This window comes from Polypterus senegalus, chromosome 15 (genome assembly GCF_016835505.1).
Source record: "Polypterus senegalus isolate Bchr_013 chromosome 15, ASM1683550v1, whole genome shotgun sequence".
NCBI lineage: Eukaryota > Metazoa > Chordata > Cladistia > Polypteriformes > Polypteridae > Polypterus > Polypterus senegalus.
The window spans coordinates 65,840,369-65,867,782 of record NC_053168.1 but is presented as its reverse complement, the minus strand read 5'-3'; the positions used below and the strand labels follow the sequence as shown (position 1 = coordinate 65,867,782).

Below are 27,414 nucleotides of genomic sequence, written 5' to 3'. Positions count from 1 at the left end.
GCATAGGACAAAGGGGAGCCGAGGAGGCTTATAAGCAGAGACGATCTGGCAGTCTGGACATGAAGTACAAAATCGTTCAACATCTTTTCCCATATTAAGCCAATAAAATCGTTTTGATAACCGGTCTCTAGTTTTGTCGGCACCGAGGTGCCCCCCCAAGATGTGTGAATGTGCCAGATGCAAAACAGTTTCCCTATGTGCTTCAGGTACCACCAGTTGTTCAATAAATTCCCCCTCCAAATGATCTGAGATCACTCTGAAAAGGCAACCGTCCTTTTCTATAAAGTGTGGGTTTTCACACCCCGAATTACGCTCTTGGTAATAAGAGTCATTAGCAGGGCGAGCCTGTTTAAATGCATATTCTAATGAGCTATCAGTATGCTGCAAACGCACAAAATCTGATTGTTCGTTAACACTCGGTTTGTGTTCGAGGCGTTTGCAATCTGGGAAGATGTAGAAGGAGCAGCCCGTTCTGGAAGATTGTCGGGGGTGACCTCCTCCGCCTCGCTGGAGAGATCGGGTTCAATATCTAAGTTGGGCTCTAGATTTTCCCCGCCGCTACCAGTTCTTCGTCTTGGTTTCTTCTTCTTCTCCCCCACTAAGTTCATTAGTGGACTGGACTACTGGTCCCTTACATTTATTAATCAGTTTCGAAAAAGGGCATTTCTCCGTCCTATGAGTAATGGCCAAGGGCACGAGTCAAACGGCAGACCAAACCTTAAAGTGGCGCCCTATAAGTTAAAGGAAGAAGTAAAGTCTGATAATCTTTAACATCACCATGTACACAGCGTATTTTTACAGTCTCACAGTCTCTAAGGCATTGTTCATTAAGACAGTCTCGTCTCACAATACAAAGGTCACTTCCGAATCTAACAATGCTGAGATTTCTCTGTCCCCAATTTCACCGGGATCAACAAGCCATCTTTTCCATCCGGATATGTAATAGTTGAGCAACAAATCTCGCCAGTCCAATCTCCATTGAATGAGCTGGAGACAAGCGACATCTCTTGCCAAATGGCCGAGCTGATCACATCGGAAACATCTACGGTCGGCTCCTTCGAAATATCCTCTGCGACGCCCACGCGACGTGCTCTGTAGTGTCCACGGTCTCGTCGACCTGCTGTTGCCGCTGTCTCCCCAGAAACAGGCGTCCCATCTACGACTGGATTTCCCGGGGTCCTACCTGACCCCATTAGATTTTCAGGTCCTGCAGCTTGTCGATCGGCGAGAATGTCCTGGACGCTCGCTCACAGGTTGCGGCAGCACGAAATCCACCGCTTTTCTCCAAGTGGACTGTGAACCCTCTAATCGTCTGGACATAATCGTTAATGATTTAATATCATGGCGTAGAAATTCATCTCAAGAACTTCAGGTATGCCGGCCAGTAATATATTCACGACAACTGTTTCCATCACGTCTCCTTCAAACCAACAGTGCACTTTATGTATCAAATCTTGAATTTGCGCACGGATTGGGTCATCCATGTTTAGTTTCCAGTCTTTAAGTGCATATGTTTTAGACTTCTGAAATAAGTCTTCGCGGCATCCATCTGTGCAACCACTCCTGGTACCACTTGTCACGCTTGGGTCACAGATTTGCACAGAGACACAGAAGGTCGTAGAAACAAGAAGGATTTTTATTCAGACACCGCAAACACATGAGCTTAAACGTGCTCCATGACAAGTCAGAGATGACAGTTCCGCTAGGAGCAGAGAGATAAAAGCAAACAATCAATTCCAAAACTGACAGGCGCTGCGCAAGGCTTATAAGTCGGCGGAGTACCGCGCGAGGCTTATATTATACTGTCAATAGTCAGTGTTTCAGGGTTTGTGGTTTTCCCAGGGGCATCTGTCTCTATTTGGGGTGCGATCAGCCCTCCAGCTCACAATATATATATATATATATATATATATATATATATATATATGCCAGCAACACTCATGACAATGACAAAACAATTACATTGTCAATCATGTTACGTTATTATTAATATGTTTCCTTTTCTTTTTCATTACTTCTTTAACACACTACTTCTCCGCTGCGAAGCTTGGGTATTTTGTAAGTAACTTTCCCCAGAACAGATGCAAAAGTTTGGCAAACTTTTTGGTCATAAACCGATTTGTACATGTTCTGAGACATTCGTGAACCAAGGCTCCACTGTACATATATATATATATATATATATATATATACTGTACATACAAACTGTGGACCCAAGCCACCAGGTGGAGCCCTTCCTGCAGCGTGGAGATGCCACGAATTCCAGCAGGGCATCATGAACCTTGGAGTTTTCCTTCACAGCCCTGCTGGATACCATGGGAACCACCAGAGGACGCTGCAGGGAGGCTCAAGAACGTTTATTATCCGTATAGCCCGGAAGTACTTCCCTGTCACGAGGACGGAAGAAATAAAGTACTTCCGGGCTGAAGAAGAAGAAGAGTTTTCACCTGACCCGGAAGTGCTGGGTAATCACAATGGACTGAAGGATCAGAAGCACTTCCGGGTCAAGGACTATAAAAGACTGTGGGAAACACCAGAGCGTTGAGCTGAGTTGGGAGGAAGGGAACAACGCATCTGGGACTAGGAGGATTTGTAGTATTAGACAATTATTGTATTGTTTATGAGTATTGTGGAGTGGAGGATGCTTTGTGCACAATATTGACTAAATAAAACAAGTATTTGGACTTTTATCTGGTGTCTGGCATCTGATCCGAGGGTTCAAGGGGATGACAGCACGCCCTATCTGCCACAATACACAGAGAGAGAGAGACAGAGACAGTATATATACAAATAAAGAGAGACGAAATCGAGAAACATCTTTTGCTTAAAAATGCTTTAGAAAACACTGAAAACCCCACTTTGTTAGTGATTGTTTTTTGGTTTCCCTGGGACCTACAAGCTGTTATTTGCTTTCTTACATTTTGTCTTACAATGCTTATAAATGAACCTTTTTTGTGAGTTTGCTTATGTGTCTTTCTTGGTAATGTCTAATTGTCCAAAGGAGACATGAAAGTATGAATGTCATTGTAAAATTTTACCTATCATAATAAACCTAAAGTATATATTATATATATGTTATTCTGTTCTGTATAAACAGTATTGCAAATAGCATAAATACTATTATAACTTTAATATTTTAGTGTAGTATGATCTTATATCATATACGGCTTCTTATTTGTAGTAATACAACTATTTCACAATAAGTTTAAAAACATAAGTATTTAAATATTTTAATTAATAATGTTATAAGTATACAAGTAATACAATCACTGCCATTTTATTGAAAGACAAATAAGAACGGCCTACTAAGCTTAAGGGCACTGATGCATTTTGGATATTAAATCACTGCATTAATGCATAATGATAATTAAATGGAGCCTAGAGATACTGTAAGATGAAAGCGTTGGCGGGATAAAAAAAAAGAATTAATAGACTGAGACTGAGCTCCCTAGCAAGACAAAGAACAAATTAAACAAACTGATTTTGAGAGCCCCAGAGAGGCTACCAATGTTTTATGTTTGTAAACCATGGCATTGAGTACCCTTTTTGTTTATATTTGTTAATCAAAAACTCTGAAGTAAACAGGGACGACTAGGTTGGCACCCCAACATTTCTCCTGTGGACCTGCACAAGCATAGCCCTAATTAGTGGAACAGTTGTATCAGAAGCATGCTCTGTCCCTCTCAAAACAACTTTATAAAATGTTGATAGATAAGACTGATAAGGAACACCACTAAGTTAGAGATGGCAGCTTCTGTGAAATATTAGCAGGGAGGTCTTTGTTTTTTAATGAACAGCTTCAGTAGACTGCACCAAGAGACAGATTGAAATGTGACTGAAGTGAAAAAATAATTGTGGGGAGAGCTGATTCTTTCATGAAAAAACACTTTTCTTCAAATAAAGTAGTCAAAAAAGTTCTCACAAACTCTCAACCACCACTTAATGGTCATTGATACATCTTTCTAAAAGTAAACATGATTATAAAAAAAGACAAAAGATTTATGTTAAAATCTTGGAACTACAACTAATGTAGGCATTACAAAACACAAAGCTTCAAAGTTAAATTGTGTTTTAACAATGAAGCAAATTTTAGCTCATTACAGTTAATACAAATACCAGTATGAATTACAACAGTAATAGGATGTTCCACAGTCATAAGAAGTAAATCTAAATTAACTACGTGAAAATAATAACAACAAGCACATTCACAAGAAGAATACACTATACTTACAGGCTACGCTTGCTTACAACACAATAATGCTAGTTTATAACACAAAACAATACAAATGAATATTCTAAAATTAACATGAAAACAGAGTTGTAGAGGAATTCATTTAAGTGGTTTTAGGATAATCTCTGGATACAGTATTTCCAAAGTAATATATCCCCAGGAGGAGATGTTATTAAATACTAATACTGCTATTAATTAAAACTAAAACATCTGAATAGGGAAAGGTATATTAAAATATTTATTTCCTCTATTGGCTAATCACATTTCCAAAGAAGAAAAATGGCACAATTAGGAGGAAATTTGGTCAGAAATTATCCTGTCAATAAATCTTTACTAAGTGTAGAACAGTATGCTCCCTCACAGCAGATATCTGATACTTTGAAATAAATGAAACTGCCCTCCATGCTAATACACAGACTAATGCACATAGAAACACTCAATAGTCACATCCAGCCAGCGGGTTTCCTCAAAAACAAAATGAAAAAAGATCACACTCAGGCATGCCTGTCCATGTTTACAGTCCTATAGGTCAAGGAGGCAAAAAAAATTTATTTGCATATACAATGAGAATCACCAGAGGCTATGGGAAATTAAATATTTTTTCCATTCATTGTTAAAGAAAACCTACAAGAGACTTGACAAGAAACACAAAATGTACATGCAGGAGCTGCCTAATGCATGCATATTGGAAGGTCTACATTAAAACAATACTTTTTATTAGAAAAATCTGTTTTTTAAACTCTAATCCTTTAAATAAACTAGTATTTTTAATGTCAACTTATAGAAAAAGCAGAGAGATTACTCCTTCCTCTTCAGCATTGGAAAATTTTGGTGTAACTGGAAATAAACATTTTACCAGGGTTCAACATTAAAACACAAATAGAATAACAGTTCATGAAGAAATTCCAATTTATGTTGAATATATTTTGACCAAACTCATTTTGATAAATCACTCATACTCTTTTCTGGTGACATTAAAATACTAACTTCTCAACACCAGTACAAAAACTTTCAATTTGAATTATCAGCTAGTACTGTACAGCATATTATATTTCCAGAGATTTACTCTGACAGAAACTGTGGTAAACATTTGACCTTCTCCAGTCCTCTTCACAAAATGATTTATTTGGAACTCAAATCAAGCATTCTCTCTAACTTCTACTTTGAAAGCTAAAGAAACGGTATCAAGCAAAAAAGTTCTGTCAGGATGGTTTCAAACTGTAGTATTATTTATTTATGTTTTACTGTACTATGAATTTGGCAATTTGTTTGGAATTTAATAGGTGCTCCCATTTGTTTACAGTTGCCGTGACTACCACATGTCACATGATGCTTCTTGCACAGCTTGATAATAAAACATGGCAGTACAGTGTATGCAGTATCCTACCATTGAGATAGGAACTCCTCAGATATGTAATCATATTTATTTTGGCTTTTGACTTTGTTTTTTAATTCCCTGTGAGAGTTTACAAGAGGGTTTTGACCCCCCTTTTCATTTTTGGCCGCTGTGCTTTTTGACTTTACCAGTGCAAGTGTTCCCTGTTACCTGATCACTCTTTGGCTTTGACTCTTTATCTCTAGATCTTTTTTCAAACTTTAATTTTAAAGATAACTTTAAAGATAAGATATTTTTTCAGAACAGGCATAATAGGTATATCTATAATGATGCACAGAATAAATGTAGATTTTGGGAGACATAAAGTATTAAATCTAAATATACAATATATGGTATCAAGGTTATTCATCATTATGGTTAGATGGAAAACAAGGATTTGAACCTGCAAAGACAAGATGGCAAGTTCAGGATCTAAACAATGTTCACTGTGAAGCTCTAACCTATCTGCAATTCAACTTGACCTGCTTTTTTAAATTATAGCCCAGGGATGAGGCATGTTAACTGAGGACATTGATATCTACTGCTTTCAGTCCAACCCTAGTCAATGCTTTCCTGCACTGCTGCCCTCAAAGATGGTGCAGCCATCAACTTTTGCAGTTCCATATAGTGCTCCTTCCAGCCCTTGGTGATATCCTGAGTTGAGGTTAATGTCTCCATAACTTGTCTAAGAAGGTCTGTGTTAGACACATGCAATTCCACTGTATTCCATGACACCTGATTTAATATTCCGTGGGGCTGGATGAAAGTAGGCAGAGAAAGATTAAGATGCAGGACTTGAATAACAAACTATATCTAGATTAGTCTAAAGCGGAGCATTGGCAGAGGTTGGTAAAAATTCATTCACCAAACTTAAAAAGAAAGGAAACTAGTCTCCTTTTATTTGCTTTATCCCATAACTGTCATAATTCATGCACTCCAAGTTTAATACATCATTCCCACACCACTGTTAACAGACAAACTGAGCTGATATTCACAACTAACACATGTGACCAAAAATTATGTTTTATGCTCTGTCCAAAAATTATGTTTTATGTTCTCACTAGTGTATGTTTGGGTATTTTGGCATATACCTAAAAATATATTCTAATAACACCAAGGAAATAGCATTCTTTCTTAAAACATATTCTTGTAAAACTAAAAGTTACTAAAAAAAGTCTGCTAGTATTAGTTTTAGTAATTGACATTAAACTAGCATAAAAGAATGAACATTACCAAATCACATTTTAAAGTAGATCACATTAATTGATATGCCACCATAAGTATGATATTAGAATATTAGCAACCAGAGGATAGAAGTGAAAAAAATGGTAAGGTCTTTACCAGAGAGTCAGTCCATCTTTTAACTAAATGCAAAACGCTAATCACAAAATCAAAGTCAAGAAAACTAGCAAGTGGTCAAAAACTTTCAAGAAAAATCCAACAAAAATATTTTTGTTTGAATTATACACAATCACGATTAAGCAGGAAGTGTACAGTGCTGACTTTTTAATCTGTTACGTTGATCACATTCTGTGCTGTCCTGGTCATCTCTTGGAAATAAAACCATAGCAATCATAAACAATATGGAACACTTAATGACAGCATCCACAATAAATAATCATGGCACAGCGGTAAATACACAACTAAATACATCATTAAATAATACACCCCAAATAATTTTTAAAGCTGTAAAATTGAATTCCCAACATACCAACATCCAAAAAGGAAGTAAATAAGACTCAAACAGATGCAAAGAGGAAAAATAAAAAGAATGATAACAGTAGTAGTAATGTGAAAATATTACAGACAGGCTAACAAAATTAAAACTATCTCTGTGATATTATAAATATACAGTAGTTAAGCCCAAGACTACAAAAAATTGAGCATATTATGGAGCAAGTGTAATAATTGTAGACATACTGTTAAAACACACATGACCAGGAAATGGAGTGCAGTCCCTAAACATCAGGTTTTCATCAGAAAAAGCTAAGTTACGTTACTTCAGTCTAGTACACTGGCAGTGTAAACTCAAGTCAGAGTGAAGATCTGCAACAGCAGACATGAAAAAAAGTTCTTGACAAAAAGATAAAACAACGTTGTTTACTATAAAGTACAGTATGTGATCCAGAAAAATAATCGAAAGAGCAGGCAGATAATCATATACAGTTTATATCAAAAACAAGAGCAAAAGTATGGGACAAGAATTGTAAATCAAAAACCCTTAAAAGGTATGTCAAACTAAAAACACTAAAACATTAGAAGAGTGCAAACAGGTACTTTTACAAAGCCACTAATATGCAATATTGCAATGCCAGTGTCAACAAGAAGCATGAAGGACTCATAGCTCAGCATCAGGCAAATTCTTACACATATATTCTCAAAATGAAGGCAAATTAAAACATATTGCTTTAGCCAGTTTAAAAAAATTTAACTACAGCAAATATGAAGGTTTAGTTGTTAAATATGTACTTCAAACACGAACATATCCTAATTTCTGCCGGTTTGTTTGTGTTTTTTTTAATTATTAAATGTCAAAGTGTGTATGTATGTATGTATGTATGTTCCAGCATCACGTCCGAATGGCTGGAGCGATTTCATGAAACTCCAATAAATCCTTCTCCTATAGTGTCATATAAAGTTGTCTTATTCTTGGTATAAGTTTATCTATATATACAGTATATAAAAGTCAATGTGTGTATGTATGTTCCAGCATTACGTCCGAATGGCTGGAGTGATTTTCATGAAACTTGGTACACATGATTCTCATTGGTTGACTAAAAATACTGTAGGGTGAAATCAACCCTAATCCACCCTCTTCTGGGTGAGGTGGGGGTGATCTTGCCGTTTTGTATACATGTTATCATCCAGTTGACACTCGGAACGACCACCAGGGGACAAACTACAGGTGACCGCCAGCATTCTTTATGTTTGAGCGCCACCGCACCACAGAATAATAAGCAAATAATATGAAAAATAGCACCACTGCTAGCGGAGCTCCACTTCAGACGTCCATCTCTCGCATCGGACGAGACCAAATCCGAAGGATTGGATCTTAAAGTTAGTTCGGGGCACCTAGCTCCAAGGCTATATAGTATATGGAGATTTCTTTAGAGCCCCTAAGAAAGTGCTTTCTTGACCCATGAGGAGAGATGCATGTGTATTGTTTTAACCAAAGGTGCAGTTCAGGGTATCCAGTTCCAAGGCTATATATGGAGATTTCTTTAAAGACACAAAGAAAGTACTGTACTTTCTTGGCCCAATGAGAAGAGATGCATGTGTATGGTTTGAACCAAAGCTTTGGCCTCAGGTGACTGGACAAAGATCCCTTCCAGTTACACAACCAGCGCCTGTTAATATAGCAGGCACAGTATTTTGTCAATCAGAGTGAAAACTGTTCAGCCTGCAGATACAATCTTAACAGGAACGGACCTGGTGAGCCTCTGAAAACCTGACAAATGTTAACTTTGTCCTGAGTGATACTAACATATATATTTAAACCAGCTCTAACTAATCAATAACCAATTATGAAAAAAAAAAATATGCCAGAAAGAAAACACATGATCAGAACTATTGTTCTTCCAATAACATTTACACCAGCAGGTTGTAGAATGCAATAAATATAATCAACAATCAAAACACTGCTGTTAATTAGACTTTAAACTGTTGTGCAGAAATAATTTTTTTGCTGTACGTACATAATTACACTTAGATTTAGCTTGCATTTATATTCAAATTAGCAGAAATACCCAACATTGCCCGGGAGGAAAATAACATTTTATTTAATTGTTTGAGAGAAACATAATTAAAAAAAACACAACTTTAAAAATAAAAATAAATTGACAAACAATAAACTTGGGTTCACTTCCTGGGTCCTCCCTGCGTGGAGTTTGCATGTTCTCCCCGTGTCTGCGTGGGTTTTCTGTGGTGGGCTGGCGCCTCCCCGGGGTTTGTTTCCTGCCTTGCGCCCTGTGTTGGCTGGGATTGGCTCCAGTAGACCCCCATGGCCCTGTATTTAGGATATAGCAGGTTGGATAATGGATGGATGGATAAAGACTCACTAATGTGTTTGTCTCACAGTCTTGTATGTATGTTATTATGTAATTGACGCTCGGAACCGGCCAACTCTATTTAATTTGAAAAACAACAGGGGCGCGATGCTGCTTAAAAATAAAGAATGCTGGCAGTCACCTCCAGTTCGCCCTCGTGTTTTTTTTAATTGTTTGAGAAAAACATAATTAAAAAAAAAAAATGTTAAAAATAAAAATAAATTAAGAAACAATAAAGACTCACTAATGTCCTTGTCTTGCAGTCTTGTATATATGTTATCATCTAGCTGACGCTCGGAACCGGCCAACTTTATTTAATTTGAAAAGCAACAGGGGCACGGTGCTGCTCAAAAATAAAGAATGCTGGCAGCTGCCTGGTATATACTAACTGTGCTGTTAAAAGCACGGGATCCTAGAAAGTATTTAAATTATCAGAACTACGCTGAGCATCACTCTGCTAGAAGGATTCATGTTGCCAAAGCACTCACATTGTTTGTGCATTAGCAGCTAAGTGACTGTCTTTCTTAGGAGGTTTCCTTTTGCTGGTGTGCTGGTCTCGCTTCTGTATCCTCGGAGGTGGAGCCCTCACCCCGACTCTACGTCTCACTTCCATGCTGGACAGACGCACACACTTTCTCGCGTAGAACTCTATTTAATTTCAAAAGCAACAGGGGCGCGGTGGCGCTCAAACATAAAGAATACTGGCAGTCGCCTCTAGTTCGCCCTCTGGTGGTCATTCCTAGTGTCAACTGGATGATAACATGCATACAAGACCGCAAGATCACCCCCCACCCTACCCAGAAGAAGGTGGGTTACAGCTGATTTCACCCTACAGTATTTTTAGTTGACCAATGAGGAACATGTGTACCAAGTTTTATGAAAATCACTCCAGCCGTTCGGACGGGATGCTGGAACATATATACACACATTGACTTTTATATATACAGTATATAGATAAACTTATACCAAGAATATGAAAACTTTATATGACACAATAGGAGAAGGATTTATTGGAGCTACAAGTCACATCACTTTTTTAACATTCAGACACAAAAAACAAAACAAGACAGATTAGAAGGACATGTATAAGATACATGACAGAATGACCCTATGTACAGAGAAAAGCAGAGACAAGGAGGGGCATTTAGAGCCACAGTATTGTTAAATGGACTATTTTTTGTATATATTATTTATATATAATAAATACAATAATAAAATGACCTGCTAACACACTCACTGATTGCCTGTTCACCAAATAGTACAACATCAAAGTGCTGCCTTGTTGAAGTTTATTAAGCTGTTTTCTTAATAAATTTCTTAGTTATGTCACTGCAGTGTTGCAGAGTGTCAGAGCAACAAAGGGCACAAGACAGGAGGAGACTACACTCCAGCACTCTGCACTCTCATGCACATACTTACACTCTCTCCTAACAGGTGAGTCAATGGCCACTGAAATCCTAATAAAACAGGCAAATGTCAACTTTGTCCTACAAGATGCCAGGACATAAATTTGTAATACATGTAAGATGTACTGTAAGTCTTTGCGATGTGGGACAAAAGTAAGTTACTTGGAAAACATGCAGACAGGCAAAGAGGGAACATGCAAATGCCTCTATTGTCAAATAAACCCAGATACCTGAAGTTGTGAAGCAGCACTTTTAATTACTACATCACACTACTACTACATTGTATCCCACCTAGTACAAAATACCACAATAACAGCCGAGTGTCATCTGCCAGCAGTAGAAAGCTATCATGTGCAAGAAGCACACGGAAGCATTTTTGCATAAGAGTCACTACTTTTGCTTACTCAGCGAAGTAATACTACTCTCCTTACAAGTTAAAGAGATATTAATCTCAGTTATAGCCTCAGACAATAATATAGCTATTTACAACAGTTCCTCACATTAAAATACACTGGTATGGAAAAGATGATGTTCAAGTTTAAGTTTACTCTAATATGAGAGTATAGTGAAATTGAAGGGATATTACAGTACCAGTGATACAAAACGTTTCTGAAACATTACTTTCAAAGACTAACCTGAATAGCTGATAGATCTTTCGCCATAATAACTAGAAAGTTGAACAAAAGTTTCTTCATCTCAAAGTCTTCATGGCAAAAGGATATTTTGATGCTGCGTGCAAGGGGATTATGGCTTTTCACTACAATAAAAAATACTTTTATTATTTGACAGCTATCACTCAACATCTGTTAAAATTTGTTATACACCATGTAACATTTTGTGATGAAAGGGTGCAAGAAACTTTAAATCATCAATAATAGCAATAATAATCATAAGAAATAATCAAAAATAAGCTTTTAGAATAATTCTAGACAGAGAAAAGATAGCCTACAAGAAAGATTTAGACAATCTGTATGCTTATTCGGGTAAAAAAAAAAAACGCACTCTGTCAAAAACCATGAATAGCAATTCATTCCAAATTAATTTTTCTTTAGGTAATGGAGAACTACACCAAATGTGTATGAGTACCTCTGTGTACCAGTACGGTCCATCAGAGGCTTACTAGGCCTTGTCTTCATGCATGAGGCAGCAGACATAAAAAATTAAAGGGTAGAAAAAAGAAGAAGAAAAAAAAGAGTAAAAAGTTAGATAGATGCCTCCAGGGCTTTACTAACAGTACATGAGTCACTAGATATTGAAAAAATAAGATGTGAGAGGGTTTAACAAGAGAACAACAATATTAAGATCAAGAAATGGCAGCATACATACTAGCAGCAGTGCTTAATCTGTTCTGAGCAAAGGCAGAGAGAGATGGACAGAACCACACTTCAAAAGAGAGAAATAAGCCATAGTTGCAGTTACATGTCAAGAAGTACTTTTGTTTAAAGGTGTGTGAAGATTATTTCCTAGAGCATGGGAAAGGGCACTATCTCTGATACCATGCTATCAAATGATTGCGCTATTACTAAGGAAGAATCCTGACCAATTAAAGAAGGAAGAGGTAGCTATTCAGTTCAAATTCCTGATGTCATCTAAGCACATTAATCTGTTGTGCATGTGATGATTTTCTGAAAACGGTTCATTTAACAATATTAAAAAAAAAGAAAAAAAGAAAAAAGGGACCTATATTAGCCTTTTAAGAATGAGGCCAGGAATCACAGGCAGTAAACTATAGCCTTCAGTGCATGTCACTAGCTGACAACATATATTCCTATAAGGGATGAATAGAGTTATAATGATGTTTTAAAGCAAACAGTAGAAAAACTTCCTGGGAGTACTGGCCAATAATGGGATTATTTAGGCTCAGGTGTGCATAAACACAGTGGCCATTTTCATCTGTAGTCATTTGATTGCAATTGGAACAAATGCTCATTGGCAAGAAATAGAAGCTAACATCATCAGAGCAAGAATTGAGGCATGAGTACGCATGCCTTCCTTTTGTGTGTCTCATTTTAAAAATAAACACACATCATACTAATAAAATCTATCACTTCTTTGCTATTATAAGTATGGAGAGATGCTAGTTTGAGCTATACTCAGAAGATTTACAGTACATTATATAGCCCAAGTTAACCATGCAACAACTGGATATAGCTAGAATACATTACCTTAAGATATTTTTGTATTAACAATTCCAGTTTTTGCTGAGAACATTTGAACCAATACATATTTTTCTTTGAAAATACTGATAATTTTCCCAAAATATCAATGCCATATATCATTAAAGTAGAAATACTCTGAGTAGTCATACCTTCAGGAAATGTTGCTAAGAAAGAGAGAAGTTTTGCAAATTCACTTTCCTAGAGGAAAAATAAAATTAATATTTAACATTCATTTATCTGATAATGGTAGTAGAAAAATACCACATATATAGTACGTAAAAACTTGCAATTATTGGTGCCTTTGGATTTTGTGCAATTATTGTTGTTATCACAAGTAAATCATTCCTCAGTTGTAGATCATAGCGTCGGAAGCCATGTAAAAGTTGATGTAAAAATACCTCCTTTAGTGTTCTAAAAGAAAAAATAGAAAAAGTTTCATTGCAAGCAGAGTACATATTAAAATTAATATTACCTTAAAGGCCTTACAAGATACTGTATATTTTTAAAATTGTTGAAAGAAATGTCATACTACTTTGAAAACATAATTAGTGTGAGAGTAACACCATCTAGTGGTTATAAAAAGAAATGATCTTTAAATGGTTCTGTGATATACACATTGCAAAAATGATTGTTACATTTGCAATAAAAGATTGTTTTTTTCCCTTTAACTGAATATATTTTATGTTTTTTTATTTACCACAGAACAAATTATAAGTTGGATTAAATAATTTTAAATTTATTTATAATCTTCAGAGTGATGCTTATTACAAAACATTACACATCTGATCAGTCATTCATTACGTCATAAGGACAAGATGGCCAAACTCTGTTTTTATTTCCTTCTATTTGGTATTGTAATATGTTAATAAATGACACATTGCTTTTATTTTTTCTATACTTTGTCTTTAATCTTGACTGAAAAAAACTGAAAAAAATAATAAAAGGGTATGAAGAGTGAGGTAGATTGTTATTTTCTTAATCAAGTAATTCTTAATTGAGTCACTCCTCAATAATTAGAACAACTGCAGTAAAAGCAACACATAGTTTGGTCAGTAAGTGGCATATAACCAAAAGAGTGGAGCTTTTGTGTGTGTTGAGAAAACACCCACATGTTTCTTAGTGCTGGAGACAGTGAATCCCTATATAGAAAATAAACAGTGGATATAAAAAGTCTAAAAAATGGCAGCTTTTGTGTAATAAAACATGAAAACAAGATAAATCCTGTCAGAACTTACTCCACCTTTATTGAAAAATTCCAATCTATACAAAGAACATGAAAACAAATCAGAAACTATTTAGTGAAAGAAGGAAAAAAATCATACAAAAACCTGGTGGCATTAGTGTGCACACCCTTTAATAATCAAGGATGTGGCTGCATTCAGAATCAACCAATTACAATAAGTAGTTAGTATAACCTTACATCAATTAAAGTGGCTCTGACTAAGCTCAGATAAAGTTTGGCTCTTCCTGTAGCATTATTCTGATATCCTCTTGGTTGTAACATACACCAAAAGCCATGGTCCACAAAAAACCTTTACAACATGAACAGTATCTCTTCACTGAAATGTATCAATCAGGACAAGGATACAAAAAAGTATCCAAAGCATTAAACATCCCATGGAGCACAGTGAATACAGTCATCAACAAGTGGAGAAAATATGGCTCAACAGTGACTCTACCAAGATCAGGATGTCCCACCAAAACTGATTAGAAGACAAGGAGAAAACTGATCAGGGAGGCCACCAAGAGGCCTACAGCAACATTAAAGGACCTGAAGGATTTTATGGCAAATACTGGTTGTTTCCTACATGTGACACCAATCAGTGGTATTCTTCATATGTCTGGGTTGTGGGGAGGGTAGCAAGACAAAAGCATTTTCTCAAAAAGAAAACATCCAAACCCGGCTAAACTTTGCAAAAAGGTATACCCAGTCTCCCACAACCATGTGAGAAAATGTATTATGGTCTGATGACACCAAGGTTGAACTATCTGGCCCTAATTCCAAAAGGTATGTCTGGTGTAAAAATAACACCACAAATCATCAAAAGAACACCATACCCACAGTGAAGCATGGTGGAGGCAGCACTATGCTTTGGTGCTGCTTTTCTTCAGCTGGAACTGGGGCTTTAATCAAGTTCATGAATAGCTCCAAATATCAGTCTATTTTGGCACAAAACCTTCAAGCATCTGCTATGAAAATATAGAGGAACTTCACCAATCAACAAAGCATCAAAAATCAACAAAGCAACAAAAATCAACAAAGCATTGGCATCATCAAAGGAGGTTCAACGTTCTGGAATGGCCTACCCAGAGCCCAGACTTTAATTCAATAGAAATCTGTGCATAGGTGATGCCCTTGTAATTTGACAGATCTTGACTATTTTTGCAAGCAGGAGTGAGCAAAAATCATCAAGCACAGATGTGCCAAAAAGATAGACTCCTATCTAAAATGACTGAGTGCTGTAATAAAATCAAAAGGTGCTTCAATTATTAGTTTAGGGCGTGTGCACACTAATTCAACCAGGTTTTTGTATGGTTTTTTCACCCTTTTTTCACTAAGTTTACGAACTGTTTTCACCTTCTTTGTATTGATTAAAATTTTGCAATAGAATATATTCTAACAGGATTCTTCTTGGTGTCATATTTTTAAAACAAAAGCCCTGCCATTTTGACGGGGGTATGTAGACTTTTTATATCCACTGTTTATACAAAATATTACAAAGCCGTAGCTGCGTCCTTTGTGGAATATTGTGGAGTGACTGGGAATTGCCACCACTTGTGACTTTGTCTGGAAAGGATATACATATATGTATGTGTGCGTGTTCATCTTCAAGGGCGGGAATAGATAAACCCAATAATGCTCCCAGTAAGTCTCACAAACTTCATGATAAAACAGTGTAAATAGAACCTCAAATTTAGTGGTCTTAGACCATCTTCCTAATGACTAAAACTTTTTATAGAGTAATGCTCAACACCTACTGTAAAAATGCAAACCTAGCATAGTGCTGTAGAATATAAAAACTTATTTTCGTTGTGCCTTGGTTAGAGGAAGAAATTATTTTATTTTAAAGATATTTGGTCTGATATATCAAAACTGTGTTTACAAATAAAATACTTGAAACACGGTGATTAGTGGTTTTAACTATAATGTCCATAAAAAACAAATGAATAATATTGTTTATTTCACTCATCATTTACTAATATTAATTGGTGCATATTAGAAAGAGTATTTGACAAATTTATTAAATTAAAAATGCTTCAGTTACCTTCAATAAAATTAACTATTATATATTACAAGTTTTTTTTATTTGTTAGGGAAGCCCCGAAATGCAATATATATTTTATCTTCATAACTTTGAATAGGAAAAGGAGGTAAAGAAAAATCAATGGATAACCAATGCATTTCAGCGTTATGCTGAGAATAATGAACTGCAGTTCTAATGTTTGCATGTGGAGTACCTACCTTATGCAATCAAGATTGCTAAGCTGTAAAGTGATCTCCTCCCTATATCCTTTTTCTAACAAGTTCCATAAGATTTCAGAAGAACGAAATAGGAGCTGGCCAGATGGATCATGTTCATTCAGTCTCAAGCAAATTTTACTTGCTCCTTCAGCTTTTAGAATTAGATTGCAGTTAATTTCTGAGTAAAATAAAAACAAATACATTATTCTGTGCATCTAAGACACTACAGAGAAGGAAAGCAGAGCAAAAGGCAACCAGCATGTCAAGGTTATCAGGTGAGAGAAAGTGAGGCCCTGGAAGAACAGTGACAGCAGAGGGTTCCCACTAAGCAATATTAGTAAGACAACTGCAGCCTTTAATGTGTATCGGGCAGCTGAAAATCAGCCTTCAAAGCATGGCCTTTTAAAAGATGGACGTGCTCAGAAGGGAAATGTTTCAAAGAAATGCTAGTGCAAAAGTGCCCTCTACTGTTTGAAATTAAAATACTGACAAATAAAAAAAAAATAAATCTGTAGATATGTTCTTGATTTCAAAAGTGATTCTGAGACTACTGGAAAGTTAATTTCCAATAATACAGATCCTAAGTGCTACAAGACAGCTGAGTCAATTGTGATATGCCATCCTGTCCAATAGTTATAATAATATAGTTAATCAAAGACTGAGGGGTAAAGCAAGGACATACTGGAGGGATTTTATCTCTTGGTTGGAATTGGAATGGCTACGAATTCCCCTGGAGTGGATGGAAAAAGTTGCCAAGTTCAAGGCAGGCTAGACTTCCAAACATAGTTTGTTGCTAACACAAGCCTCATCAAAATAAGGAAAATGAAAATGATTTAAGATGACGATGATGAAAATACTTAATCTATCAACCCATTTCTTGAACCATCTTAATACAAGTTCATGATCTCAAAATGCCCAGGCCTAACCAAGCAACACTGAACACAATGTTGGAACTAATCTTGGATAGGATCCCACTCCATCATACTCCTGCTCATACCTATACTTTCTCATACAGGACCAATTCAGAGTTGACAAACTAGCACCTTCTATTATTTTTTATGTTTTGGCAATTTATAAATTAACTCTTGTCCCACAGATATATAATCTGAATATCTGAATTTTTATTTTATTGTTCTGGATAAGAGTCTTGATAAAAAGCCTTATGTGAAATGCGTCTGTGAGTGCAATAAATTCAAGTTTTATTTTTAACAAACAAATCCACTGCCATCTGTAGTGAAACACCTGTACACAAAGCACTTTTTTCTTTATAGTTTGTTGAATTAAATAAAGGTTTTTCTTAGAATACTGATTATACTTTGATAGTGACTCATTTGTGTTACCAGTGGATGTCACCGCCTTGTTTGGTCACCGTCCATTTGTCCCACTAAACGATTTGCCTGTTCTCTATATTTTGTCCAAGGTGTTATAATTAATTGTTCGAATTGTTTTTTCATTAGTTATTGAAATACTTATTCATAGAATAATTTTTTTCTTTAAAACTGTCCTTTTACTTTGTTTATAAGTTAAAAAAATATTTTCATAAACTAAAATATTACTTTTGAGATTCATTTTTCCTTATAGTATATTCTACAAACCTCTCTTCCGTTTCTGGAAACCGGGGTTGCTAAAGAAAAACTTTGTGGTGAGAAGGTGTAAATTCCACACAGACTGAAGCTAGGACAGGATTTTAATAATTCTCTCTAGAGAATCGGGCAACATTACTACCCGCTGCTCCACCATAAGGCCATAATATTTACAGTCATTGTAAAAGGTGTGTCAATTTCAAACATATATAGTGAATACAGCATTGATTTTATGAACACTGAATATTAATAAACAAGGTTTGTAAATATATTTTCATAGTAAAATCATTTTTTCCATTCTGCCCAGAAAACAAGCTTTCCTTCAAATATAGAAAAATGTATTGTGTTTTGTACTTGCCAGAAGAACCAGAAAGCGTCTGCAAAGCATGGAGCACGTGCAGCTTCACCTCCAGCTGAGTTTCGAGCAATGCTAGGGACAACACAAGAGTTTCTGCCAAGCCACTTCTTTCTACCATCTGCAGCCTGTAACTGTTGCTAGCTGGAATGAAACCTACAGAAAACAAAACATGTAAGTTCAACAATTAAATTACTAATATGTCCTAATATAATTCTAAAAGAATAGAGCAAAATAAGTAAAAGGTGACTTTTATCACTGTCTGTTCTACAATGTAATAACATTTAACAACTGGAATACCTTCAACTTGCTGTTTTGGAGTCTTTGGATTATAAAATGCAATAATGGTATCACATATTTGCAGTCTCACTTGATCACTGGGCACTCTCATCAAATAACCTGAATGAATCAGAACAGTAAAAAAAATAACAATGTCACACTGTCTACTGGATATAACTTGAGGTTTTCCATAAAAGATGTTTACAAAACTCATACCCAATTGGGAGATTGATTCAGTTACGATCTGTGCATAATTCATTTCATCTGATGATTTTTCCTTTAGAAAAGGCAGTCTGACAAAAGAATAATCAAAGACAGTGTAAAAACGCTTTTCATGCATTTCTCACATTACACTGCTTACCAAATACACATTTGTACAATAAAAAAATGCCAATGTTCTCCAGACTCCTATACACAAAGACTAAAATATAGCTGCTCATCCATACATTATAAAGCCATCTTAATCCAGTTTAGGGCCAGCATCATTTGCACGGCAAAAGCCGGCCCTGCAAGGAGTTCTAGTTTACTACTGAACACAATCAAATAAATAAATGTGCAGTGTAATTTATGGTGACCAAAAAACATAACAAGCATTGTCTTTGTGGGACAAAAGCCAGAGTACCTCGGGAGATAAGAGAAAATGGTCCTCTGACACTGAGGGGATTTACAAATGCCACACAGACAAGTGCCTGCCCACATTAGGATTTGACCCCAAGACTCTTACATCTTGAGGCTACTTCGCTAATTACTTCACCACTATGACACCCAAACATATAGTACAGCAATGCCACATTCAAACAGTTTAAAATCATTATCTTACTTACCCACATAATTTAATAATTTCATAGACTGGATTAATATAGTCAGGGTGCTCCTTTATTTTTTCTGCACAGAGGTTTAGAATTCTAAACATCTGTACTACATCCTTCAATGGCTATTTCATGCTGATTAAGGAATAAAGGGGTCTGAATGTAAAATAGTGATTTAGATATTAGTCATTTAAGTTTGTTTTCACTGTCACATAAACCCAACAAAAATTGTTTTAAAATGCAACAGAATGATAAGCTTATGGTTCAAAACAGCACATTACGCAGACCAAAATAAAAAAAAATTACAATCTGCATTATTTCTTATTGGTCCATGCAAACAATGAACAAAAGGCGGTGTACTTGAGCTATCTCCCTAACTCTGAATAATGTGAAGAAGGATAAAATAATAACAAAATAATAACAACAAAAGATTTTTTTAGCAAAGTACGGGAAACAACAATTAAAGTATAAGATAACTGAAAGAACACAACACACAACTGAAGTAACTCTTAACATTCGTAATATGGTTCTAGTTTCACCAACTATTTGGAGTTTGGCTTCTCTACTAGCCCATGAACCAAAACACTTGATTTTACCTCTTGTCTCTATATCTCTCTGCTCCCATCCCAAATTCATCTCTTCTCTAGCCTTGAAACCATATCAAGGGTTGAGGTCACCTTGGAATTCCAGTTGAAATCAGTCTATTGCCAGCTCTATTTGCCATTGGTGTTCACGCATCCCTATACTACTAGATATCTTTAAAGGATACCCACTTTCCACTAAAGAGCCATGCAACCTTGTCTAAGACTCGGATAACTCTTCTCTAGTGATATGGAAGCATCAATTGAATGCTTTATTTACTTCTAATCTTCAGTAGTTAAATCACTGTTGGGTTTCAGCTTACATGCAAAAACAGGCTGCTTCTTTTGGGGAAGCAGGAATTATGTCTTCTTGTGCTCATCACACCTTACTAATTTTTCCTTGGAGCTTTACATAGAAAAATTTACATTCAAAAGCAATGCACTTTATTCTTACCTAAAATTTCTAAATATATCCTTCACCATCATTTTTGAGTTTAAAAACAGAATGGTGAAAGCATGCACCATTGTAGGACAACATACTGATTGACACTGCTACTTGTTGGATCCCACAAGCATTCTGAAGTCAAATCCTGCACCTGATTAACCTCTGTATGGAGTTTGGATGCTCTCCCCACTCAGTGTGGGTTTCTTCCAAATGCCTAAACAGGTGATGGTTAGTTGAATGGGCAATTTCAAATTGTCCGCATGTGGTGGAGTGTACTAGTGAGCTGTATAATGGGCTATGTCTAGTGCGACTAGGAGAGGTTTCAGCCCCTGAACTGGATTAAGTGCGTTTGAGATCATCATGTATCGTCTCCAAATGCATCCAGTTTGGCACCATTTTGAATCTTCTTCTGTCCTAATCAGGCTGATGTATGAAAAACATAGCAATGAGTTTTCTGTACGTCCAGTCTTGTCTGTATTTCTTTTCCTTGTCAGATTTCAGTTTTGAGTTTGCCTCGTTTGTTACCAAGATTCTAGCAGGTATGATCCTTATTTGCTATATTGAATTGGCTGAATTCCTACACTTTGATGGGTGGAATAACTTGCTGGTCTACAAAGCCTTTTATCTGGTCATCTGTGAACTGTTACATATAAATAAAATGTTGTTTTTGTATTGGTAGCCATTTGAGCATTATTCTTTCCAAAGACAGATTTAAAATACTCTGTGCATATAAACCCTAATGCTTTTGGTTGCTTCTTTAATTTCTCTAATTAATCATATTCAGTATCCTGGATTCTTCTGTAACTTTTTAAACAGCACCTTATCATACTATCTGCTTGTACCCCATCAGCGTTTAACCCCTTAAATGTGGTTTCCATCTTTGCCTCTAGTAGAAGTTGCTCTTTGCCTTCACTTTTGCGCTTTCTTTCTCCTTTTTCTAGCACATATTCTTCAGTTAAGGTTTACCTTACCTTACAGATATAAGTTGTATTCCATCCATCTCCTATCTTCACTAACATCCAGATTTCTGGATAATATTTGATTTTTTATCTTTTGTGTACCTGCACTTTTGAGCCATGTTAGTATTTTACATTAGTTCATTTACAGTATGATATATGACATCTACTTTTGACTCACGCTACCATAAAAATCTATAAAAACATCCATTCTTCTAAACAATCTGTTGACCCAAAGTATTCTTTCCTGCTTTCTATAAAGTTTAACTTCTGTGTTCTGTTTCTCTTTCTTTTCCTGAACCTTGTCTATGGTCTCTGTGATGTCTTTTAAGACTCAGAAATGCTCCATCCAGCATTCTATTTCTCAGACCTTTCTATGCTGTACTTGCATTACTCCTGTTGTCTACTCTAAATTATATTGTAAAAGTTGTCTCCTGAATCACTTTCAAATTCTCCAAATATATGATTATCTTTAGAAGACCTTCTGTAAGTGCACAATGGCTAAACCACTTGTGACACTGATTTTGAAGGTATTTGCTGGGTTACCTCAAATCACAGCAGAATAAGGGAACACAGATGTATTGATATGTACTTCTTTAGTTTTACCCCTGGCTGTCTAGCCAGTAATCAAGGACAATGTGAAAAGGCAGGTAATGAGGTTGAAGCAAAGATCCAAATACATAAACGATAAACAACAGGCTTTAAACAAGTGGTTTAAATAGCTCTAAGAGGCTCTAATGATACAGGACTACCACTGCTTTCAAAACAATGGCAAGGACAGACCATGGCAAGAATAAGAGAATGTGAAAGAGTGCAGTTCTTTCTGTGGAATGAAATGTTTCTTTTATCCACTAATTCAAACTCGATTTTTATTTCTTCTCTGTGTATAATGGACACAAGCACACATGCTTCATAACACTGTAATATACTGAATTTTAGCATTATCATCATCAACAGCTCAATGGTCATTTTTTGGATTTAATCAGGTTGGCCAGATGCTCCACAAATCATTTTCCTCCACTCTAAGAGGCTGTAGATATTTTTAGGTGAAACATATTCAGTTTATGTTAATTTTTGTATATTATAATTTGTTAAAATATTTTAATGCTTCATGTGGTTAAAGCTGCTTGCACATTCCTCATTCTTATTGCTACTGAGCTCCAGATATGACCGTTATGAAATTCTTTTTGCAAAAGTGTCATAATATTTTCTCATAGGATAAATGTGCCACTTATAACTTCCTTATGTATCTTATTCACTGTCTTTCAAAACTTAACCAATTAAAACAGGGAAATTTGTGGGTCACAGCAAGCCAAGGCTAATTCTGGCTATTTTTGAGTGAAAAGCAGAAAAGAAGTCTGAAGGACCCTCCAACTTTTCATAAGATAACGTGTCCAAATTCACCCTTCTTTATACCTGAGCTAGGTAGAGCTGATAGTCCCGAATATGAATGCCTTTAGAACAAAAACAGGAAATCAGAGTAGCCAGAAAATATTAAAGTGAAGTTAGGAAACTACGCTCAGGAAGAGAAAAGGATGGCAATCGACCCATTAGATCCACAGTTGTGCTGGGACCATAGCACTAACTACTGCACCGCTGTGCCATCCTGCTCTTAAATATGACACACAAAGATTTGTGGTATAGTTAGAGAAAAGCCAAGCAAAATGACACCTTTTATTGGCTAACTAAAAAGATTACAATATGCAAGCTTTTGAGGCAACTCAGGCCCCTTCTTCAGGCAAGATGGTAAATTTAGGTTAAACAAAATGATGAATACAAAAGAAAGAACCAGACCATAAAGGATACAATGCCATTTTGGTACTTTTTCACAACTTTTTTCAGAACAACTAGGTGCCGCTCCTTTAAATTGCACTGGAAACAAAAAGTAAAAAGCAAAAACTTGTTAAATATGTTAGTCTTTGAGGGTTCATTACTGTAATATCTAGATAAGCTATCTCACTCCTCAGCACTTTTCACAGAAGTACCAGTTTCTAAATGATTCTAAAAAGAAAATTTTATTTTAACTTTTCAACAATTTCAATATATACTTATTTGATTTTAGATTTAAAATGCAATTTTATTGAATCTAAAAATTAAAAGGTTATTTCAAGTTTAGTTAAGTGCATTAAAATCCTAACTTCCAAATAAAGAATCCCAGAAAGGTATATTTAGAAACCTTTTTTAAAATAAATAATCAGCACATAATACTGAGGATGTTTTCTTGTTTTTTATATAAACACAATTTATTTGTGTATCATTCAGATACACTATGTGACAGCAGATGCAATGTATTTTATTTAAAAAATGGACAGATAAATGAACAAACACCAGTAAATTCTACATTTATCTTCAAATGAACCATTATAATGAAGCTAAATTTTAAAATATAAAACCAATCTCTCTAAATTATACAGGATCTTAAATAAATCTCTTACATACCGAAAAGGGATCTTCTATCAGATTCACTACATTGTTAAGTTCTAAAGACCTCAAAGGAACACCCTGTGGTAAGCAGAGAATAAAATCATTAGTCTTCAATTTGGAAATGTTATATTTTTAATATTATTCATGTTTGCTCATATTGCACTATATAATATTGAACTGCTACATCTTTTTAAAGGCAAAACATTTTGTTCAAACACATTTTCTAAACCAGATAATCCCGATCATGTCATTGTATTAACACTAAAAGTGGGAAAAATAACAAAAAAAATCAAACAAAAAGTAAAAGGTGTTGAGTTTGTTTAAAAAAATCAAATAATTAAAAACAGAGAAATGGGAGGTTTAGAAGCACTTTCTTAAAATTTCAGAATATTACACAATTTGTAGTGAACCGATTTGTTTTTGCCAAATAAGAGTTACCGTATTATAATTTTGCTAATAAAACAGCCAAGATTAAATTGGTCAGTAAACCATTTTTCTGCTTTCTAACTCGCTTTCCCAGCTCAGGGTTCACAAGAACTTCACCATAGCCTCAGTATAACCAGGTGGTTCCTGCCCTAGACAGGACATCACTTAATCTCATAGCGGCACACACACACATATAAACACTCACATTAATCAGTCTACATACGCCAATAAACCTAACGTTCCATTTCTTTGGGACACTGAAGGAAAACCTGAATATCTAAAAGAAAATAAAAACTGAAAAGGCACAGACTGTGTGCAGATTCCACACAGGCAGTGAAAAGGCATGGGGTGTGAACTCAGGTGCTGTGTAGCGACAAGGCTAACCAATGTACAACTGTATGACTCCTAATCAGTAAGCTATTTGGAAATATATATAACTCAAAAAATAATTTAAGTGGGATAAATCCAGCCATCCATTATCCAACCCGCTATATCCTAACACAGGGTCACGGGGGTCTGCTGGAGCCAATCCCAACCAACACAGGGCGCAAGGCAGGAACAAATCCCGGGCAGGGCGCCAGCCCACTGTAGGACACACACACACACCAAGCACACACTAGGGACCATTTAGGATCACCAATGCACCTAACCTGCATGTCTTTGGACTGTGGGAGGAAACCGAAGCACCTGGAGGAAACCCACGCAGACACGGGGAGAACATGCAAACTCCACGCATGGGAGGACCCGTGAAGCGAACCCAGGTCTTCTAACTGCGAGGCAGCAACGCTACCACTGTGCCGCCCAGTGGGATAAATACCTTATTTAGTTAGTAATGTAAGAAAAATTTAATTGTAAAATCTGAGTAGCATATAAGAGTGGTAAAGGATTTTAAACTCCTGAATATGCATTTAACCACTAAATTCATGTTCAGCTATGATTTCTAACTTCATTAGGTCTCTTGTAAAGTATCAAAAAGGCAAGGGTGGCTGCAGGCTGTTAATAATAAGACAGGATTGTTTGTTCCTGCTATCATTTTGTCATGTGATTTCATTTTCTAATCTGCTTAATCCAGATCAGTGTCATAGGGCATGGCTGGAGCCCATCCTAGCTATCATAGGGTGCATGGCAGGAGCAAACCCTGGACTGGGCACCAGTCTATCACAGGGTAAACACACACACACCAGGGCCAATTCAGCATCGCCAGTCCACGCACACACTGGGAGAGCATGCAAACTCCACACAGGGAGGACCCGGGACACAAACTCAGGTGCTCTTACTGAGAAGCAGCACCGCCCTATATCATGTTGCCACACCTTTTTCTTCATTCTAAACGCAAAACCAAAATTTTCAATCCCTCATAGCCATTGCTCATCTTATGACTCCAAAATATATTTGTACATGTTTACCTCAAGCAACTACTACATAATAAACAGTATACTGACATGCACGTTACCTGTTCAAAATATTGTTATAATTAACGGGAGGGGGGAAATGAACAAAATAGGAGATCAGAAATTATTTGAAATGAAACTAATACATAAAAAATAAAGGGCTAAAAATTCAAAGTTGCAGCAAAACGTCAAGAAACTGCACTATATTCTTCTTTCTTTTTTTAAAAAAAAAAGCCGTGCAAAGTAGAACAAATGAGGCAATATAATTAATGACAATGACATAAGTACGACCTGCATTATTATTTACAAAGTGACGCTTTTTAAGTTTGTCACTTGTTATTAGATTTCAGAAGAGCGCGCGAAATGCAGTGATTAACACACGTAAAACGCAAACAATTGATTTAAAGATTGTATTTTTTATATAGCTCTTGTTGTTTATACACTTAAATATACCTTGAAAAATGATAAACATCCAAAACTAAAGGCACTTCAGTCGCAGCAAACTCACCTCGCGTATCCCTAAATCACTGTCGGTAATAAGGTGCTTTAGAACTGGGGGCGGCTGTTTTCCGCTTTCTGGAACTGTATTCTTGGATTTCAACACCACAGCAGACATTTAGAAATCGTAAATATCACGCGATGACTGCGCGAACGTCCTTTATTATCTAGATGTCAGACCTTAATATTCAGTTCTCAGGCAGGGGGACACTTAGAGTTGTTGTCTGGTCTGAATGATAAAATTTCTGCAGAAGTCGCACCTCGCTTAAGCAGGCTCAGCTCTCGGTTGCCAACACAAGCATCATGCGTTGCTATGGAGAGAAGACTCCTGGGATTACAGAGAGAGTCTACGGCATCTCCAAAGTGACAAACTAGTTGGAGTGATGGGAAGCAAAATATGCGGACGTTCCATCTGCTGCTTGCTTCGTACCTTAAATACTGTGATAAGAATTCCGAAACGTGTGCCAACTAATTATAAAAACCGTCTAAAGAACGGTCTCGTTGTACAAACAATCTACTTGTTTTACTAGATACACCTACAAAAGAACATGTAGTATCTATCTAAGCAGGTCTATTCAACTAGCACATGCTAAAGCACCTTCGCACAAAGCAGTAGTGGCATTCTCTAGTATAAACACCTTTTGAACATGACTAAACTGTCGTACTTGTAGGGTTTGCAGTGCTAATTCTGTTAGTGACTTTTTCCTACATAACACAAAAAAGTCTATTTAAGGTAGTCGTATTTAGTGGAGACTATTGATGATATTCTAATGTGTTGTCTTTGTTACTTTGGTCTTCCATCCATCCATTATCCAACCCGCTATATCCTATCAGCCTTAAATATGAAGCCTGTTACGAATCTAAATAAATACAGGTTCTTCCTGGAAAATTCATGTGGATCGGTCTTTTGAGAACCAGAAATGGTAATCCTATATGGCATGGCTCTGATGAACTACTCGGGCTCCTTTAATTTTAGGAGTGCACTTC

General features: G+C 36.2%; 1 protein-coding gene across 1 annotated transcript in view; it reads right to left on the bottom strand.

The window, feature by feature from the left end:
* Window positions 1–26,864, bottom strand: part of LOC120515947 (cilia- and flagella-associated protein 69-like) — an 89,362-nt gene extending 62,498 nt beyond the window's left edge. The window contains exons 1-11 of the mRNA XM_039737338.1: window positions 26,438–26,864; window positions 24,128–24,190; window positions 23,495–23,560; window positions 19,722–19,831; window positions 19,114–19,190; window positions 18,919–19,017; window positions 18,622–18,774; window positions 16,681–16,858; window positions 13,505–13,628; window positions 13,367–13,415; window positions 11,694–11,815 (exon numbers count right to left, since the gene is read on the bottom strand). Of these exons, the coding sequence (XP_039593272.1) occupies window positions 11,694–11,815; window positions 13,367–13,415; window positions 13,505–13,628; window positions 16,681–16,858; window positions 18,622–18,774; window positions 18,919–19,017; window positions 19,114–19,190; window positions 19,722–19,831; window positions 23,495–23,560; window positions 24,128–24,190; window positions 26,438–26,545 (1,149 nt within the window). The 5' untranslated portion in view covers window positions 26,546–26,864. The remainder of the gene's footprint in view (window positions 1–11,693; window positions 11,816–13,366; window positions 13,416–13,504; window positions 13,629–16,680; window positions 16,859–18,621; window positions 18,775–18,918; window positions 19,018–19,113; window positions 19,191–19,721; window positions 19,832–23,494; window positions 23,561–24,127; window positions 24,191–26,437) is intronic.
* Between the last annotated feature and the right edge of the window lie 550 nt (window positions 26,865–27,414).